The sequence below is a fragment of the Chionomys nivalis genome, chromosome X (genome assembly GCF_950005125.1).
Source record: "Chionomys nivalis chromosome X, mChiNiv1.1, whole genome shotgun sequence".
NCBI classification, from domain to species: Eukaryota; Metazoa; Chordata; class Mammalia; order Rodentia; family Cricetidae; genus Chionomys; species Chionomys nivalis.
The window spans coordinates 112,427,442-112,449,551 of NC_080112.1; the positions used below are offsets into that span (position 1 = coordinate 112,427,442).

At 35.0% G+C, this 22,110-nt stretch overlaps 1 protein-coding gene across 1 annotated transcript in view; it reads left to right on the forward strand.

Annotated features, from left to right (window-relative positions):
• Tenm1 (teneurin transmembrane protein 1) overlaps nt 1-22,110 on the forward strand; it is an 836,340-nt gene that overhangs the window by 241,184 nt on the left and 573,046 nt on the right. The window contains exon 3 of the mRNA XM_057759068.1: nt 2,734-3,014. Coding sequence (XP_057615051.1) covers nt 2,798-3,014 — 217 coding nt within the window. The 5' untranslated portion in view covers nt 2,734-2,797. The remainder of the gene's footprint in view (nt 1-2,733; nt 3,015-22,110) is intronic.

Below are 22,110 nucleotides of genomic sequence, written 5' to 3' on the forward strand. Positions count from 1 at the left end.
GCTTCAGAACATATGAGAACATGAAAAACTTACTGTTTCAGTCTATTGCTATGAAGAGTCACTATGACCACAACCACTCTTATAAAGGAAAAAATTTAATTGGAGCTGACTTCAAGAGGTTTAGTCCATTATTGTCTGAGTGGAGAACATGGTAACACACAGTGAGACATGTTGCTTAAGAGTAGCTGAGAGTTCTACATCTGGATTGGCAAGTAGCAAAAAGAGAATGAACTACCGGGTGGGTTTGGCATGAGTTACTGAAACTTCAAAACTCATTCCCAGGAAATATTTCCTCCAACAAGACCACATCTCCTCAAACAAAGACACACCTCCTAATAGTGCCACTTTCTGAGGACCAAGTATTCAAATCTATAGGCCTATGGGGGTCATTTCTATTCAAAATACCACACATATGTATTAAAATGTCCACTCTGACTACAGGGAAGAAAAATGCTGTCAGACTTAAAAAATATAAATGGGACATTGATTAGGAGAAATTCACAGTACTCTATCTTGAATACCATTTGATCCAAAGAAGTAGTGAGGAATTAGTTTGGATTCTATTTTTTTTTAAGGATGACAAATTGCACTAACTAATGGAATGCATGATAGGAATTAAGGATCACTTTAACTTCTTGGGCACTGAAGAAGTTATAAACAGAAATCTAGTTTTGACTATACCAAATTTCAGTTGAATTTATAGAAAACTATATGGAAATATTCAGCAACCAGCTAGATATTTAAACCTGAAGCAAAAAGGAAGGATTTGATTCATGCAGATACAGAATTGAAAACATACAAGGGTTTAGATAATGTATATAGAAAATTATATTCAGTGGATTCCTGAGATGAACCTAGATTTAAACATTGCTGAACCAACAGTGTATAGATGCATGTAACAATTCATTAAATAAGGAGATTATAAATTTAAAGGGAGTAAGAATTGTATAGGAAGACTTGAAAAGAGGAAAACTAAAGGAGAAATGATATACTAATTTCAAAGAGTAAAAGAAGTAATAAAAACACTGTATCTGTCTTCTTTCTCAGGATATAAAGAAACCTAGCTATTTTCCTAAAATGTTTATATAATTTATATATTTGGGTATTGAATAATTTCTAACATATGTGTCTAGAATAGTGCTAAGTAGTAATACAACAATGAAATTCATAAGTTTCAAGTCTTACCTTCCAGAATCTTAACATTTGCTTAAATAAATCTTCAACATATAAAGCTTCGTTTATACTACAAAGTAGAATGAACCATTTAACATCAGTAACCCATGAACTTTACTGAAGGATTTCTGTTTCCCACATGCTTACCATAAATGCAACTGAGATGCCAAGTGTAAGATGCTATATATGATATAGGAAGCATAGTTTGTATGTCACTTGGAAATGCATATGGTAGATCCATTCTTGTTGGCTCAGGAAAAGTAATCTTAGCTTTTGTGATACTGAGGTAGGAGGGTCATGAATTTGAGATGAGCTTGGGCTACACAATAAGACCATGCCTCAAAAAAATGCCTGTGGAAACCAAGCACAGCGTGTCACACTAGGAATTTTAGTACTTGAGAGACTCGAGTACAGGATTGGTACAATTGATGCAAGCCTGGACTACGTAGTGAGTTCCTGGCCATTAAAATTCAAAGTGAAACCTTGTTTGAAAAATACAAATAAATAAACTGGGTAAAGCGATGAAGAAAGTGAAAGGATTAATACATGATTTCAAATTAAATATTTAAGCGTTATATGGAAGAAAAAGTAGCAGACTTATTGCAGTGAACAAAAATAATGATAAAATAAATGTTAAAAAATAAGTTTTATTAGAAAACCAAGACTTTCGGTATTCCAGAGGACTTTGGCATCTTAAATGGCATTTGATCTCAAACTGTCTGCGATAAGTAGGACAGCTAATGTTTTTACTATCCCTAAGAGCTTCAGAGCTCCTAGCTCAGCATTAGGAGGGTGGGGGTGATGGGGGCTCTTTCAGGGATTTATTATGAAGCTCAATATTGCTGTTTCTAAACCCAATTTAGATCCTGCTTTTCCTATACCAGTATAGTCACTAGAAATGTAGTTTACATCGTCTCAGTACTATGACAAACAATAGTTTACCACCACCTAAGTCATTAAAAATGCTCTGCAGGCCTGACCCACAATATGAACACAAGAAACTCAGTCCCCTCAAGCACACTTTATTTCACGAGCTTTGGTAGCTGCCTCTTTATATTCAGAACCCTTCCCGTCCTCAGAGCCCTAGTATTAAATGTAATATTAAATCAGAAGCAAAGAAATGTTCTTTGTGATTGTGGTTTCTCACTAGTTTCATTTTAAATGTGAGTCGTGCTAAGTTAATATTTATACTCCTGGCCACTTTCAAATCTCATAATGTTTTCTAATCTAACCACTGTCTTTAACATTAAAAACACACTCTAATACCACAGTGGCATTGCCCTTTGCTTGCATTTCAATGTAAATATTTTTGTAAGCTGCACTTCTTTTTACTTTGAGCATTTTTTTTGATGCTACAACTTCTAGCTTCATCCTAAATGCTTGACAACATATGCACGCAGCACAGAGTGTTATTATTGCCTCTGGCTAGCTTCCTGTCATCTACTTTGTCTTTTGGTTCACTCCTTTGATAGTATTAGCAGACCAATTGTGAATCTGCCAGATGTGTTTCCTTGCAAGAGGACAAATCTAAAACGGCTCATGTTTTTCTTTCTCTTTTAGGACTGCTTTCATTAAAAAGAATTCCTTATACTTCTTTCATGAAACTGAGCTTGCTTAATCAAAGATGGAGCAAACAGACTGCAAACCTTATCAACCTCTGTCCAAAGTCAAGCATGAAATGGATCTAGCTTATACCAGTTCTTCTGATGAGAGTGAAGATGGGAGAAAACCGCGACAGTCATTCAACTCCAGGGAAACTCTGCATGAGTATAACCAAGAGCTGAGGAGGAATTACAACAGCCAGAGTAGAAAGAGGAAAGAAGTGGAGAAATCTACTCAAGGTAGGCTTTTCTTGGATTTTTCAACTAATATTATTTCTCATTAGGGAATGTTTACATGCACAAACCTATGTATTAAAATGAAATTTGCTGATGTTAACTGGTTAATAATTCCTACTGCTTACATATGCTTAGTGAATCTGTTCCACATGTGAACCCAGCTGAGGGTGTAGGGAACATGTGCTTTTTACGGATTATGCATGAATTTGCATGTAACAATCCTCTTATCGGAGCTTTCAGAAGTTGTCTAATCCTACAAATAGCCATTTACAGACTGAAGGATTAAATAATTTATAGTAAGACGTAAAGTAAACAGCTAAGTGCTTTTCAAGCCATTGCCCATATGGGACAGGAGTCTCAAATAAATATTCAGCTGTTAAAAAAGAGAACCAGGAGAGTAGAGACCACCAAACACGGGGCTAAAATGGCTATGGAAAGAATGTAAAAATATTTTACAATGTAGCTTAAAGGGAAATGAAGAATTCTAAGAGTTTCTTTTAAGAAACACACAGATGTATTTTGCAGTCTATTCTTCAGCTACTGTGGTCTCTCAATAATGGAGAGGATTAATAGTTTCTAATAAAATCTGGGAGATATAAATACATTTTTTTCAATTAACTACATAGAAAAATATACTGATATTGGTAGAGATTATTTGTTAGGATAAGACACACTGACAGTATTTTTAAACAAGTTTATTTATCTGGCACATTGGTCCTCAAAGTGTGTACCCCTGAGTCAGTAGCATTCGCATTAACTGAGAATTCGCTAAAGAACCCACTTTAGAAATCCTTGAAATGAGACCTATCAATTTACACTTTTTAAAGGGCCACTGGAGAATTCTGTTGCCTGTATGATTTCTTTGAATTCTTTTGCTCAAATACTTCAATGATCACATATATTTGGGGATTTCCAAATTACAGTTTCATTCAGTCTTAATATCCTTCATAAATTAAGTCATAAACATGCAATTACATGTTGAAAAATTTCAAATTAATAACCTATAAGTTATTTTAAATTCAGTATAACTAAAAGGAAGAGAATCATTCCAATACCCCCAATTCCAAACATGTTTACATTGTCGGACACCAGCTTGCTCATGCTTGCCTTTCTTCCAGGCAGCCACCAAATTTTCTCCGTGTTAACACACTGCTTCATCCAGCAGAACTGATCTCTACATCTCCAATGCACTCAGAGTATTGCACTGAGATTTCAAAAACAAATCTACCTGATCTACTTGGACTTTCCTACATCCCCCTTCACCCCTTTGCTATGTTGCTACCTATTTCTTGGCAGCAGCAGAAGATTTTGAGGGATAGAAGTGATGAAAAGGACAGAGCTGGGTGTCTTACCCCTGCTGAGTAAGCACCCTACCACCCAGCTCCAACTCTAGATGCCTATCCAAATTCTTGAAATGCCTATCCTGGCTGTCTCCTTCTATTGCAGTTCACCTGTCATTCACAGCCTAACTTAAAAGCATCCTTTACTCTCAAGTCTCTTGCACTGTCACTATACCACCAAACTTATGCTTTGGGTAGATAAACTCTTCTTCTTCCATGAAGTTTAAGGAGATTTTAATTGTATCTCTCACACTCTTTATGGATATTTCTTTCCATATTGTGTACCCAGTGAGGCTGAACATCATGATTTCTTTACTGATCTTGTTTTTCTGTAGAATTTGCATATGCTATATTACCTATGATTGTCTTATTAGCAAATGTATGTGATAGCATATTTTGCAAGCTGCACTACATCAAATATAGTATTAGAAATTAAACTTATTACATTATAAATTATTACTAAAATCTTGCATTTACAAAACTGAGTCAATGATTTGATATATACTAACATTTAAATGTATATTCTTATTTACAATATCAACTGTATTATTCATGATTCAATATAACTTGAAAAGATTTTTACCTGTCTTTTCAAATAATTCATTTTACTCTGTCATTTCTTCTGCCAAAGATAACTTATATTTGTGCAAACTAAATTCAACTCACTATTGATAAATTTTATTCTTATCAATATTTGAGATCTCTTGTTCTTTATAAACTGTATAATCACATTAAAATATTTCTCTGTAAATCTGTCTTTACCAAACAAACAATTGTAAGTTGTAGGTTATGGTATAGTACTATAAAATGGCTGATTTCTGAGTTTAAATCAGAATATACTTGGATATGGTTCTAAGACCATGAAAAATGTTTTGTTAAGTCTGTATTGACATGGTCAGCCTCACATTTTGTTTTTGTGCAGTGTGATCAAATGAAATTTAGGATGAGTGCAGTTTCCTTTCTCTAATGTCATGCTAACTTCTTTTTGGGAGAATATTTTAAGCGGCTGGCTTTTGTTTAGCATTTAATGTTAGCCAGACCTGGAGTCCTATGTTGGAGGTGAAATTTTGGTGGTGGAAAATACATAATAGCTACACAAACAAATTAATACAATTTTGTGATACATGCTTTTGAAATATCCTCCCCATGCATGGCTTGACATTCCAATGGATTTTACTTATATAATCAAGATACAGCAAATAGTAAAAGAAAAATTCCATAAATAAACCATTAATGTTTTCAATTATGTATCATTCTGACTAGCCTAATCAAGTTTCCCAACAACTGTGTCCCACTTACTGCACAAATCATCACTTTGTCCAAAATGTTAGTCTTATATATGATATCTTCCCTTTAGACTTATAGCTCTAGTTAAGGGATCAACTGGAAAGAATTAAGGAGCTTGTATTCAAGTAATATACTTAATACTCCAAAGCATAAGAGTAGAATGCTGTCACCAGTATATGCCACACCAAAACCATAAAGGATATCCTTTAAGTAAAAAGGTGAGAAGTCTGTATTTTTAAATTTTTGATGAAAAAAAATCATATGCTGAGGATGTTGAGAACTATAGTAAGAACAAATCTTTCTATGAAATTATGGAGAAAGGCAAAGAAATTCACGCTAGTTTTAAAGTTACACATGAAATTGCTTAAGTTACAGCCAAGATGCATGATAAGTGCTTAGTAAAGAGAGAAAATGCATCAAATTTCTGAGTAAAAGACATGAACAGAAAATTGGTTCCAACTCTTGGGAATATGTTGCGCCTGAGAGTACTGAAGCCACAGGAAGACGTACTTTAAGAAATAAGTAAAACAAGGTTATTTGCTAAAACTTAAGAGTAGGGATACAGATTCAGGAATAATTTTGGACTAAATGTGTACAAATTGCTGAAGAGGGTTGGTTCTGCTGCTAAGGGTCACTGCGGCACTTACAGCAAACATGAAGTATATAATTAAAGCAGGCCCACCCAAAAGAGGTTTTGAGCTGCAACAAAACCGACGTTTCTCTAAGAGGATGCTCAATGGAAACACTATTCATAAAAGTGCTGAGGAAGCACTAAGACATAAAACATCATAGAACACATTAACTCAGTATTATACTAAAACACTATAGAGGGCATGATGAAGTCAGGCTTAAAATGCATAGCAAAGAACCCTCAGTCTCTCTCTAAAACAAAAACATATTCATCTTCCAATGATCTGGCAACATAACCAAAGCATGTAGATAACAGCCATCTTGTTTCTGAAATGGTTCTATAAATGTCTTGTCCCCAAAGGGAAAACAGTATTTTGAAGAGGAAGGGTTGAAAGTTAAAGCCTTATTAGGAAGGTAATAGGCATTTGGCCATCCCAAATCTATTCATTACCAAAATTAAAATGTCATCATTGTAGTTTTACCTTAGTTCCTTGATCAGCACATCTTTTGCTTCCCCAAAGCTATATATACCAACCTGGCACTTAGTCAACTTGGCTCAGCTTTAGAAAAACAAATTTTTCTTTTGACAAATATTCTCCAGTGGTGTTGAAGACCAACACCCAGGACATGCATGTATTAGGCATGTTCTGTACCACTGAGCTATGTTCCCAGCACTGGATCATCTTTCAATTGTAATCTTAATCTGGACCTAATGCAGTGTTGGAAGTTGTTGACTAGTTCTGGTACAGTCACATACCTTAAACTCAGTATGAGGAATTATAAACAGAATGTTCCAGGGAACATTGGAGGGAGAGGAGTAAATATGCTCAGCATGAATTGCATGTGTGCATAAAATTTTCAAAGAACAAAAAGCCCTTAAAATTAGAAATAAAACTTTAGAAGATTGAAATACAAGAACCTACATTCACCTCACCTGGGGGGGGGGGGGGAAAGCAGGCAAGGTTCAGTGACAACTTGCCATTATTGAAACTGCTAAACCTTTTAAATTAATTTTTAAATAAATACTGACTTGTGGGAAGAATAAAATTAGTGAAATAAATTCTTAATGAAATAACCTAAACAAATAGTTTGTAATTACACTTAATAGGTTTCTAGATGATAGGTTTCTGTACCCCGATAATAGGTTTCTTCACCAACTCAGTAAACCAGATCAAGCTGAATTAAAAGTCAAAGACCAGGTTTGTTTGGGCAAAGCACTCCCAGGTGACCCTTCAGCCCCTGAAGATCTAGGCAGGGGAATGGGTCTGGAGAGAATTCACAGGGCCAAACTAAAGGAGCTGGCTTAAATACCCTGTAGTCAAGGAATGGTGACATGTCTGCCGCAGGCTGGGTTTGTACCCAAGTATGGTATGCTTTTAGAGAGGGTCTTGAGCAGCTAGCAACTTCAGGGGAAGCACTGCCCCCATCGCTGCATTTCAGGGCTTTTGGCTTTTTTTCTGAGAGGGTGGAATGTGGAGAGGGAGGATGGGCTGATCAAGTAGAGGTGAGCTGGGGAGTCCAACTGAACAACACTATTCTGACTGTATCCTGTGGGGGAAAACCAACACAGTTTTCATTTCACATGCATTCCAAACCATGAATATTGTCTACTGCCTGACAGCAAACCATTGACTCTGTCATGGCTCAGTGGTTCAAGACCACCCAAAGAAAATGATCCTCCTTCTGACCTAACAACACAATCAAGTCCTAGTCTTTTTTCCCATTATCAAGGCAATTCACATAATTTCATGCTATCAATCATATCATCATAAGAAGGATGATTATAATATACACTGAGAACATTTCAGTCACAGAGACCATACCAGTGTATCTTCTATTACAGTATTTTTTTTCAGTTTAGTATTAGTTATTATTGTTGGTTTCTTTTATTTATAAATCAAATTTTTTACATGTCTGTATACATAGAAAATTATATATGTATATGTAATATGCTTTGTCATTATTTATAGTTCCAGTCATTCAATGGTGTTCTTAAGATATCACTATGGAAAAAAAGATATCACTATGGATAATAGTGAATTATTGGATAATGGAATCATGGATTATAAGTTTCATAAAGAGAAGTGTACAAGAAAAATTGTAAGGTTCTAGATAGCTCAAGAGAAGAGTAGATGTAACTAAAAATAACTGAATAAGGGCGGGAATCTACGAGGTCACAAGATTACCACAAACTAAAGAATGGCATGAAGAGAAAAAAATCACAGCTAAAAAAATAAAGACAAACACTCAATAAATGTATAATGGAAAGTGTTATGACTTGAGTAATTACTGCTTGAATTTTCAAAACACAGCAGTCAAGATCTGTCTAAAGTTTCAAGTTTTGGATATTGTGCAGATGACGATTAATTTGATAAGAAATGCACTATTTCTGGAAAGGAAGAAGGTACTCCTTATTTTTGACAATGTTACATTTAAGATGTTGGAGTGACAGAAGATGGATCTTCCAACAGGTAGTTGGAGATGTACATTTTTGATTTCGAGATAAATTGAGGCTAGGGATAATTGCAGGCTTGGTCACATCAATGCCTTAGAGCAAAATATGTCTCGGGATAGATTAGGTTACCAGGGAAAGTGTATAGGGTAAAACTAGAAAGGCCAGGGACAAAAACCTGAATATATCATCTGTGAACTGACATAAACACAGTTTAAATGTACTTATATTTTCACTGAACACCACTTTTAGTGAACTGATTTATCTAAGCCAAAATATAAAGGATCAGAAAGCTAAAGATCTCAAAGCGTGAGATCTCATGTGCCATTGTCTTTGTCTTTCTTACTGATCTAAGTAAGTCACCTAGTAGGGAAATATGTGCCCCCTATGAAGAGAAATGGATTACCCTATATTAAACAAAAAAGTTCAATTTTCTTTTCTATAAAGACTAGAATCTGTGCCATTTTTTAATTTCAGCACTACCTTTAAATCAGAGAAAACATTAACTGTCAAAATACTTGTCAGTATTTGTAACTTACATTAATCTAGGTAAAGCTGAGACTGACTTATATTTTAGAATGACAGATAAAATTGTATGTATTTATCACATATAATATGTTTTATGGATCTTATGGATGTGGATCACAGATTCTCAGAAAGTCATTTCCTTTTAGTTCAGAAATGAAGAAAACAAACCACATTCTTCATACACTGCACTACCTCTCACACCTACATCAGGAAGTCGTGATGAGGATCAACAGCCATCACAAATGTGAAAATACTGCCTCACTAAACTACTAAGATTCCCTTCATTTCTGTCTACACTATTTCCACCTTCTTATATGTTCTAATGGCCAATAATTGGCAAAGAATTTAAAAGCTTTTTCACTCTGGATAGCATTAGAAAAGAATAAATGCTATGTTATACAATTTAACATGAATGGTTTCTTTGTTTTTATTTGACAGGGAAATCAATGGGTTTTGCTGTTGTTTGTTTGAGTGTTTCTAATACAGGATTATATTTTGGTAAATACTGAAGAAATACTTTATTTCTGTAGTGGGGAGCTGCAGACTGCATTCCTGCCGCCCCAGCTCCTGGTCGCCTGGCTAGCTTATGCCCCGAAAAAACAACACATAAACTGTATTCTTTTAAACACTGCCTGGCCCATTTCCATTCATGTGTGTAGCACCTTGAGGTGCGCTTACCAGTAAGATTCTAGCCTACGTCCATCCTGGGTCAGAGCTTCATTGCGTCTGTCCCCAAGAGCAGAGCTATGGAGTCTGAGCTCACTTCCTCTTCCTCCCAGCATTCTGTTCTGTTTACTCCACCCACCTATGTTCTAACCTATGAGGGCCAAGCAGTTTCTTTATTATTTAACCAATGACCTTCCTCCATCATATTTCATCTATATTTGCAAAGTTGGTCACTCTCATCCAAGGCCAAATGCATGTGGCTTGCTCAATTCTAATGATGTTTGTTGTTGTTTTGTTTTAATCTTCCAACTGTCTTTGAATGAATCTACTATTGGCAGTCCTTTCCTAATGGGATGGCTATCTATAAGGATATTTAGTGTATGATGTATGGCAGATTGACCAGGCTGGCCTCGAGGGATAGGTTTTTCTGAAGGTAGATAGGTTGGCAGTTGTTCCCAAGTAACCTCACTTCCAAAGGTAGCACCAAGTATCTAAGAATTTATATATAAAACAAATAAAAATATAGAAATGGAAATGTAGGAAAATGTTTTATTCATTCTAATTTCCCTATGGTGTCAATCTGTCTAAGATTAATTTTTACTATATCAATTTCACGCCATAGTAATAATGAAGAAAAAATGAGCAATGCAAAAAAGGAGTTATGGCAAAAGCCAGTAACAGCTAATACAGTATCAAACTCCCAAAACAGTAGATGTGACACAAGTATTCATTCTCTCTTTGTAACCTGCTCTTTTATGGTTTATTGTTTTGCTCTCCATATGTGATGTTTGGTTGCTTGGTCGTTTTGGGATTATAATGTTACCCTTATCATTGCTATCTTGTGGAAAACATTTAAACTGCCAATTTGTAGTTTTTGAGATTACAAAGCAAGTTATCTATCATCTACTGCTGGCCTTTAATTTATTCACTTACATGTGAACACTAATTTAGTATTAATTATGTTCCTATGTAGTGTAAATTCTACTTGGTTTTAATAATAAAAACACCGAGTCCGATATAGGGTTAAATGTTGAAAAATCAAAGAAGCAGAACACCCAACCACTAGTTCTTTCCTCTACCAAATCCTTAGACCAAATGGGAAATCCTGTCTCTAGGAATCCTCAGACTGAATGTCATTTCTACAAAACCTCAGACTGAATGGAACAAATGTATCCTCATGACTGTTTTTTTCCCATTCCTTGACCCAGGTCAATATCTACTTCATTCTACCCCAGAAGTTGTTCAAGCCAAGTTGCCACATATTAACTATGAGGGGTAGATAGAATCCCAAAATTGTAAAGCACACTTTTCTGTTCTTATTTCAAGAACTTTTCCATAGTTTAAGAAATTGTTTGTATATATGTAGATGGCATGGATTACAGTTTCTACAAAAATCTTGAAAGAATTCTTAATCTCAGGATCCATATTTATGGGAAAGAGATCACAGATGGCAGGAGTAATATAATGGTAACAAGACCTATAAAATGAGATTTTCAAAAGCATTTGATCACACATAATGAATTTTCTGTTGTGAACATGTTATGCTGATAGTTCTTCCGAGTTTCTGCCATAAAGAGTTATAATGACTGCTTTGAAAGAACTTAGACTCTAAAAGAAAATTAGCCAAATTGTTTTAAAACGATTCCAATTGTCTCATACCTTTTAGGTAGTAACATTGCTCATGAAAGCGTATACACTTTTTTTTATGGACTATCTAAAATTAGAGTAGATTGTTCTTGTCACATGTGCCATGGCTCCCTCTGTCTGTTCCATAATTAATCACTGCATCCTTGCCTATTGAGACCAACTGTAAGTTCACATATTCTACCACACATGATATACTAATCAATTAGAATTGGTAAACAATGAAACCTAGTCTGTGATCTGACTGTAGCAAGTCCTCTGTGAAATTCTGAAGCTTCACTGATTAGCAAGCAATAGTTCTTGGCAAAAAACAAAACAAAAGAGAACTGTCAGAGTACATGTGGAAAAGTAGATATGTAAAGTATGTACTGTAATGGGGACTGGAAGCCAGAAACTTACTTGACTTGGTGAAATGTGATAATGACTGTGGGAGAAACATTTAAGTGTTAGGTGCTGAGTGAAAACCTAGGATGATAACCTGATGATGCATTCATACATGACAATGAGCAGGAAAACATGATCTTGAAAAGAACGTAAATAGGAAATATTACATAAACTGACTGAGGAGATTTCACAAGAAGGGGTAACTAATATCTGTTAAAACTTCAAAATTAACCAAGTAGGATGATCATTTTTAAAAAAGGGAGATAAACAAATTATTGCTAACTTTAGATCAGAGATTTTCCATTTTGACTATATATAAGAAGCACTTGAGAGGAACCTAGGCATACAAAAGAATCTCTTCAGTGGCTTTAGGGATTCCAATCAGCATTGAGATTGGGATCCATTGCCAACCAGCTCTAGCCATCATAGAGAAAGCCTAGATCAGAAAGAGTTGAAGAATAAATGCAACAGGATGTCTATTATGATAATGTTCTATAAGAGAATATGCCAGGAACCCTGGTAGAATGAATTTTTAGATTTTTCCCCTTTTAAAAATCCACACATGTATAAATGTATTTTGGTTAAATTCACCCTCTCTTCCTCGTGTTCTAATTCCAACCCCGTCCCTTTCACCACTGTTGACTCCCAACTTCATGACTTCTTTTGTTTTGTTCCTGCTGAATCCGGTCAGCAATGTCAGTATGTGTATGTATGTAAGGTCATCTTCTTGAGGATGGATAACCTTTTAAGGACAAAATCCCTGAAGAAAATTGACTTCCCCTAAGGGGAATATTCACTGCATCTTCTGTAATTGAAAGTCGGTTCCAAGCTAGAATGGCAAAACTTAAGGAAGGTCATAATTTTATTGTCCCCATTTCATTGGATAAAAAAAAGAAGAGTCAAGGGCAGCTACTGAATGTGTAGACTGAAGCAAGAGTTGGAGATGAATAGTGAAAAGGATCTAAGACTAATCAAATTGCAATCACATATGAAGCCTACATGAGGTCAGATAGAAGATTAGTGGAAATGTTAATGACCATTGATGTTAGATACTCTTCTATATGGATTTATATATAATTTACCTTTAATCTTTATCAAAGTTCTATGGTGTGGAAGTAGTCATTACGACTTTATGACTTCTATTTTTATTTTGAAATTTTATTTCATTTCAAATGCTGAGGACTATATTTTAAAATATCAAAAATATAATTGTTATTGATGGCACCTGTTTTTATAGTCACACAGCTCAGAAACTTATCACAACTGAAGCACTCAACATAGCTCACTCACTAAAGCCTACATTTTTCTAACTATCCTACTAGGTTCATCTGTAGGAGAATATGTCCAAATTATGTTAAGAGGTTTAAACAGAATTTTCTCATTTAATTTTTTTTTCCAAAAAGAATTTAGTGCCAAAGTAAAATTGAAAATCTTATAATTATTTTGGAGTACCTTTCTGTGAAATTGGATTAAGAGATTATCAACTACATTTATTGTGTATTAAATTTTATTCTAATGACCAGACAACCCAATTGTTGTTGTCAATGGTCTTTATAGAGTACAAATTTGATAATAACATTTTCTAAGATACTTCATTATCTCCCAAAGTCTAGAGTAATATTTCTTAAGTTTGTGGGGGTGTGGGATATGACTGCCTCAAGAACCTCATTAAAGCCCTAAAACTGTTTAAGAAAAAAATTCACATAAGTACAACAATTGTCCCCTAATCCACCATATTCAGGAAGCCCTTAGAAACTTCAGTGGTAGAAAGAGAGTGTCTGCAGAGATACAAAGCCAACAATCAAGGAACTCTATCTCAGAGGCTAACCTTTTATTGACATTATGCCATCCTGATATACCATTGTTCTCCTCAACTCTGAAGTTTTTCCACCAATGACAAATCTAAAATAAAGATGGGTGATATTTATGTCTAAGCAACAAAACAATATCACCTTACATAACTCTTTACACAAGTCATATTAATGAGTGCAAATTTGAACAGTATATTTGAACTCAGTTTTGAAAACATGAAATAGAACAATAGAAAATGAAAGGGATATGTTCATAGTGGCATAGCATAGATATTATATCTTCAGATATCTTTTTGAAGGGCATTATCTCTGTAACACTCTCATTTCCCTCTTTATGATTTGGTGCAGGAGGTCCTTCTGTATTTGCGTTGCTTTCATTGGTTTAATAAAGAAAGTGCCTTGGCCTTTTAAAAGGGCAGTCCTTAGGTGGGCAGGGTAGACAGAACAGAATGCTGGGAAGAAGGGAAGTGTGACAGATGCAATGAGTCTCTGGCCTGAGACAGACATAGGTTAGAATCTTGCTGGTAAGCCACAGTCATGTGGTGATACACAGATTTAATAGAAACGGGTTAATCAAGATGTGAGAGTTAGCCAATAAGAGGTTAGAGCTAATGGGCCAGGCAGTGTTTAAATGAATACAGTTTCTGTGTGATTATTTCGGGAGTTAAGCTAGCCGGGTGGTGGGATGCAGCCCACTCCTCTACAACAATGATTCATGTGGGAATTTAACAAGTAGCCACAACTTATAAACTTCTAGATGTCAATTTAATAGAAAATGCCATGAGTCAAAAAATTGGGCTAAGTTTGAAGTACTTCTGTATATAAAGAATTTAACTAACTTTATAAAACAAGAAAAACAAACATGTCATTATAGATATGCAATGCTGATTATACCTTTGACCATCAAAGCAAGGAAGAACGAAATCAGTTTTTCATGTCTGGCTTGCTTTTTGCTCTCATCATGAATGGAACTCTTCTGCATTCTCTAGCCATCAGACTACTCTGTTGATGCTGTGTCTTGAATTTTAATGTTTCTTACTAGATCTAAATTGAAAACTACTCAAAAATATCAGACATAATATGGGTGTTCTCCTCTTAAATAACTGTATTCAACAGAATTGTATATTTTCTTTGAGGATACACATAATTTGAGACAATAAATATTGATTCCCTGGCTAAGTGTCACATAAATGACTGTCTCCTGGGCAAAAGTACTCTCTTTTGGGGAGCATTATTTGGTTTCTACTGAATTGCTTTAGCCACAGGGAAGGGGCAAAGTGGATGCTTGTCTTTTGGACTGTGAAGACTGAGGAAAAATCTTTGTTTCCACCCTTACACCCACTTTGGGGCCTATTCACTATGAAGTTTGCACAAAGACCCAGAGACAAGGGTAAGAGAGAGAATTTTAATGAAAATAAGAATAGGTAGTATGGCTGAAGCAGAGACACTGGGGAAGATTGAAAAGAAAGGACAGTGGAGTATAGAAAGAAGCCATTACCAAACATAAGAAATGAAGTGAAAAAAAAAAAAAACAGGGATGTGATTCTATAGATAACAAAAACCTCTATGGCATCATGGGTTTTAGTTCATAGTGTGGTCTGAAACCAAACCCCTATGTCATGCTGCTTCTCTTTTATTATAAAAGCTTGAGGAGGGTTCAGAATTGGCATTTTGAAATCTAGCCTTATATTCATTTGAACAGTCAAAAATGGTTTTAGATATCCGTGACAGTATAAGTATTAAGTAAGCTAACATGTCCTGTCAGGAAATCATCCTGTCAGGAAACCGTTATTCATCTTTTTTGGTCATCTGTGATGCAGAACTGGCACCAAAACAAATAATTTCTATTTATTTTCAGCACTTTTCATTCTCATTAGAATTCTGAATGAGTAAAGGGTGACAGAAGATAAATCTCAAGTCCCCTGAAACTTTGGAAATACTCTCAATTGAAGCCTTTATAACAAAATCTGAGGATTCTGCCAGCCTGTCAGTATAAACTCAAGCATATGCAGTCCTATTTTGGCACCAGTCCTTCCTGGAACACATGAAATATTTAATTTTATTACTCCTGAGTCTGTTGAGCAGATGACCCTTTGTGTCTTTTATGTCACAGAATAAAAGGCAGTTAGAAATGAGCTCAAAGACAAAGAAATTAATAGCAATACATGCAAACCTTAAGAATCATTTTCTAAGCTGCAGCTTAGACATTTACAAAGATTCACTACTAGAGTCCAATTATGTCTTCTCATGAATGGTTCAAGTTCAATGTCTCATGAACACTTAAAAAATTATTACATTGGCATCTAACCCAGCTAAATGCTAATGGTGCCTCAGATTAATCAATAAATATGATATAAAATCATGTTCACCGATTGGAAAAATGTAATATGTGACTTTGATAGAGAGGATGGCCACACACTGTTCATAAGCGTATTGTGTATTTTATATGTATGGATACACATATTTCTATCATATATTCACTAATTGTGTATGAATGTACACAACAAGGTTGATCAATTTATAATAGAATTGCAGTCTAATTTATTCTATTGATTACGTTTTCTTAAGCAAGACATACTTGTATATCACAACGAAAGACAAAACAAAAGAGAACCCTTATAGAGCAGCATGTGAGATTCGGACAGGAATACTAATGCCTCCTGTTAATGCTGTAGCTTTCCATTTAGAGTTCTCTAAGCTCCAGCTATGCTTGCCAAGCACTAGTGGCTGGCAAACTCTGTTTCTCTATGGTTTTCTTCACACCACCTTTTGGAAAGAAGGCAATAAATCTGCTTCCTGGAGCACTGTAACTGTAACAGACAGCCAAGATACTCAGTCCGTGTATTCTTTCCAATCAACGCCTGGGCTTGGCAGAGCTAGTGCATTGTACCAATGGACTGTAGCACATATCTGATCAATTGCACTTAAAAATGCAAGTACACTGGTGGGGCTATGTTCCTCCTATCATACTTTTAGAATTTACTTTAGAGATTGGAACAGTATTTGGCACATAATACACATTCAGTAAATGTTTATTAAATTCTAACACTGGCTACAGAGAAGTTCAAGTATGATCACGATATATTTTGTTTTTGATCTTCATACAAAGATTGCAGCATGTTGAATGTTTTGTCTACATGAACAAAGGATATTTGATAGTCCTATTATATGATCTGTTCTTGAATAATAAAACCAATTTAAGTTTAGTAATTATATAACTGAAATGTAAAATCATTTTTGCAATTAAAATTTTTTTAAAACCTACTGACAGAGCTATTCTATGTGTTCTCTTCCTCTCGCTCTTTCTGCATGTGAACATGTATTTGGATGTGAAACTGAGTTAAGACTATGTGTGTAGAAGGAAGTTGTTCTAGTCAATACCTCTATTTTATAAGACTGTAGGCCTAGAAACTATTGAAGAATACTTAGTATACAAGTAAAAATAATCTGAAAGCTCACAAGTGGCTTTCTATTTTGTTTTACTCTTATTTGTTCTAGCTGCCAAGGGTAAGTAGAAAGGAAGGTATCACAAATAAATGATGCTCTAGTGTTTGGGGGTTTTGTGTGCTATACATATATACTAACACAATTATCTTGTATGTATATTTGCAGTTCTTGTTCCATGTGTTTATGAATATGAGATTACAAATTACTTTTGAACATAATATTTGAAGCCTGTTTTGTTAGAAGTGTACTTCCATAAAAGCATTGGAAGGCAATCACAGAAGGATCTGGATTCAACACAATCCAGGATTTCATGGCATCTAGATGCAGTAAGAGGGCCATCAGAAAGATACTTCAACAAACTAAAACGATTTCTCATAAGTCTTTAAAACTCACTTGAGCCTTTGATAAAATCAACATTAAAAGCAGAGAAGCTTTAAATGAATAAAGATAAATAGTTTTCTTATTCCTCTTCAAAGCAATTCAAAGTTAATTACGAGGTCAAGGATCCCTGTAAAACCCCACTAAGTCTGCTCCTTTAAAAGGGGTACAAAACATTTGATTCAATTTTAGTCACGTCACCAAACATTTGTCATAGTGGTATTAAATTTTCACCTTCCCACCACATCAGAACAATCTTATATTTTCATCACTTATACCATTTCTAAGACAATTTAATTTGGCAATTACTGTTTTGAGGAACATAGTGTGAGAGTATTGTTAGCATATTTACCATGCAAGCATGATGAACAATTTTACAATGTTGTCCTCTTACTCTGACATGTACTTTGTGGCATATGCACACCTATTCTCTCTCTTTCTCTCTCTCTCTCTCTCTCTCTCTCTCTCTCTCTCTCTCTCTCTCTCTCTCTCTCACACACACACACACACACACACACACATTTTGCATGTTCACATACTTACACAGAAGAAAAAAAAGGTCTTCATTTTCTAGTATATTTTCCAAGCTTACACAGGTAGCAAGCACTTTAAGCACACTTCCCGTGCCATATACTTAAAGGGCATAAAATATAACTAACACTAACAAGTAACTATGCTCCAATATAGGTCAATAATTCACACGTCAGATTATAAAAATATTTAGTAAATTTGATCCAAATTTTAAAACATTGGCTTTCATGTATTTTATGGGGAATTATTCAGTGTTGTATAATATAAGGAATGTTGAACTAGCATGAATTTGGGTGGAAATTGATCTTTTCCTTGCTAGCTTAGCACAGTGTCATCACAGAAGCAATGCTTGGTAAGATTTCCTGAATAAATTTAATTTAATTGGAATTAGAGTTGGAATGAATTGAATTGAGTAACACCTCATACATTCCTCCTACAACCTTCCCAGCTAGTTCCTCTTGCTCTCCATCCTGCCTCAAGCTTGAGCCTTTGAGGTCGCCATTTGTCCATCAATCATTCCTTGGGAGCCAAGTTTTCTTTGGAACAAAAATTCCTTTGGAACCAAAATTTCCACTACAGCACTGAAATTTTTCTGCTTTTATGTTAAAATTAACACACCTCAATCAAAATACTATGCATATTCCCATGTGGTGCATGCCATACAGCCACATAATTATCAATCTTATAGTTATGATCACTTGTGGCTCTTTAATATTTCTGGAACTCGTGGTAGCATTCCCCAATTGATCCCAGTTTGTTATAAACACTGAGAATTTCTTTTTTATGGTATATGGGAATTTATTAGAATGTCTTACAAGCTGTGGTTTAGCTAATCCAAATCTTGGTGTCTATGAATGCAAAGTCCAACAATCTATTAGCTGCTCAGTCCACAAGCCTGAATGTCTCACCTGGTCTTTAGTATATGCAGGAATCCCGACGAAATCGGTCCTAATGCCAGTGAAGAAATGAATCTGCCAACAAGGTGAGAGCAAGAAGGCAAAGAAGAAAATCTTTCTTTGTCCATGACTTTTTGTAGGCTTCCAGAGGAAGGTGTTCCCCAGGTTAGATCAGGATTTAAGATCTGGATTAAAAATGTGTCTTCTTATCTCAAGCATCTTTCTACTTCAAATTAAGCAGAAATCTCTCACATTTGTGCCCTCCATTTTTAGGTTTTAGTTAATGCCAGATGTAGCCTAGTTCAGAACCAAAAAATAAACATCATATTTCTGTTTATTTTTATTTATTTATTTATTAAAGATTTCTGCCTCCTCCCTGCCACCGCCTCCCATTTCCCTCCCGCTCCCCCAATCAACTCCCCCTCCCTCAGCAGCCAGAAGAGCAGTCAGGGTTCCCTGCCTTGTGGGAAGTTCAAGCATCTCTCACCTCCTTCCAGGTCTAGTAAGGTAAGCATCCAAACAGCCTAGGCTCCCACAAGCCAGTACGTGCAGTAGGATCACCCCAAAAAGAGGAACATGGGATGTACTCACTCATAAAACACTGAGAATTTCATCAGTGACTGAAGCATTGTTTCTAGACCCATTTGTTTCCTCTCTTTCCATGACTACATCCTTCTTGGACTTCGATTCTCTATGTGCTCTGAATGCAATATAGGTTGAATACCCAACCAATTTTGTAGTATAGTTCTTTAGCATCACCACCATAGAACTAATCACTTTGAATTACAATGACTTGTTTGGTTAACTACACTATAAAATTTTCTACAAAGACTTTCTTATTGCTGTTTTATAAATCATGTTATATAGTAAACATTCAATTATTTTTCTTTTAGTGATGAATTATACAGTGTTTTGTTTCCATTTATGTAAATATAGTAGTTGCTGTAACATAAAAATTAACTGATAGTGAGTAGATAATTTATTCTCAAAATTTCTAGGAAATAATATTATTCCTGATCATCATTCATATCGTACATATCTTCAATTCACAAATTATTATATATATTTATTTTCAAAGAGTTATTTTTCCATTCTTAGCATCTATGGATGTGTATTGTTGGTCAAGTTGAAAGTAATAAGAACTTTATACTGGATAATAGAAGAGCCTCCTATCTATCTCCTTATCATCTGGTATGATTTCAGGGAAGACCCAGGACACTGGCCTATATTTGGTAAGCAATAGTGGAAGCAAATTTAACCAGAAGGTTGAGCCCCGGTATAATGATTATAGTTTTAACATAGCCAATTACTGTGTCTGAAACACAAAGAAAAGTTTTCAGTTCAAATTTTGTTTATAATATCTCTGCTAAATATAACAAAATTAACATCAAAAATGAGTTTTACAATTCTCAAAGAATACTGAAAGTCTAGTCAACAACATCTCTCTTTTCTAGTATTGTAGTCATGCACAGTAGTCAGTTGGGCGAGAAAGGTGTCCTGCTGCTTGCCAAAACCATTGCAGCACTGTACATTCTGTAAATTCTGGACATTGTAGATTTTAGGTGGAGCAAGCTTTCCCTCTAATACGTACTGAAACATACTTACCCCAATAATGGGGTTTTAGTAATTCAAACAGCATGTGACTGTTTCCTTGTTAAAACACTTATTACCTCTGTTTTCTTCACACTGAAAACCTGTTTGAAAAAATATAGCCTCACTTTGTTGCTGTCATTGAAAATCATATGTGCAAACTTTTGTTTAATCTTACTATATTTAACTTTTCTATGTGTGACTGTTATCTTTTAGAAGCCTGTTCTTTTCTACTGAGAGACAGAAAGGGAGTAGAACCAGTTGGGAGGGGAGAGAATAGGAACTGGGAGGAGTAGAGGGAGGGGAAACTGTAATCAGGATATATTTTAAAAATAAAAAAGTTTATATTTGAAAAGGTCAGTTGATATTTTGAAGAATAAGGAACTGATCAAAGGAATGTAAACATTTCCTTCTTTAGTGCATCATAGCAGCACACTCTTTTGATGCAATTTTAATGCAAGAAAATATTTTTAGTTTTTTATCCTGATGGTATTCCTAACTATGCTTCCAGTGGATTATTTTACAAGTCTATTCAGAGTAAGAATGGCAGAGTTTCTAATCTTCTAGGGCATATCTTCTCTTCTTTGAAAGGTTATGATAACTTGAATTGGTAGCTCATGAAATGCCCAAATCAATATTGTCATTGACTTAATCCACATAAGAGGCTTAACTTCATAGGTGACTTCTGAGTGACTGAAACAAAAGGAACCGAAAAAAGATTCAGTCTCTAGTGACTTCCGATGTTCCAAATAAAAAAAAATCTGTGCCAGGAAAACACTCCTAGACTTAAACAGACAGCCAAGTAGGATGCTGTAAGAAACTTTATTTTAATAAATAGATCCTCATATTTACCATTTTTGAAGAATAAAATAGACAATATTTATCTATCATTTATCAACACCAAGTGTGTCCTCATCCAGCATTTTACATAACGCTAGATAACTTAGGCACACTCTATTCCATATTTTAGAGGTCACAAAGTTGAAACACATAGAAAGTTAACTTTTACAACATGACAAATCTAATTTATGGCCCAATTAGGACTTGAACATGTGTTCTGAAAACTAAATGTCATGCTTTTTCTTTAGAGGTTCAGAGATAGTTTTATTAGGTGACATGCTAGCATATGGCAAGTTGCAACAACAATACCTTGCATTTGCATATGAATCTCTATTCATTGTTTAGAGTCAGGTTCTCATTTCTTTTTTATTTTAATTTCCTTTTTCTATCCCACTTAAAGTATGAGTTCATTTTTCTGCTTTTATTTTTAAATTAAATTCTTTGAAAATTTCTTTTAAGGGTTTTTTTACATCATTTCCTTCTCTCTCCCCACCCAACTTCTTCTGTGCCCCATCTCTTAAACTTATGACCTCTTCTACAATTATTGTTACACATATATTGTTAAGTATTATATGTATAGCCTGTTGAGTCAATTAGTGTCACACACACACACACACACACACACACAGGCACACAATCCACAATCTATTATGATCATTTAGTATTCCTCCTGTA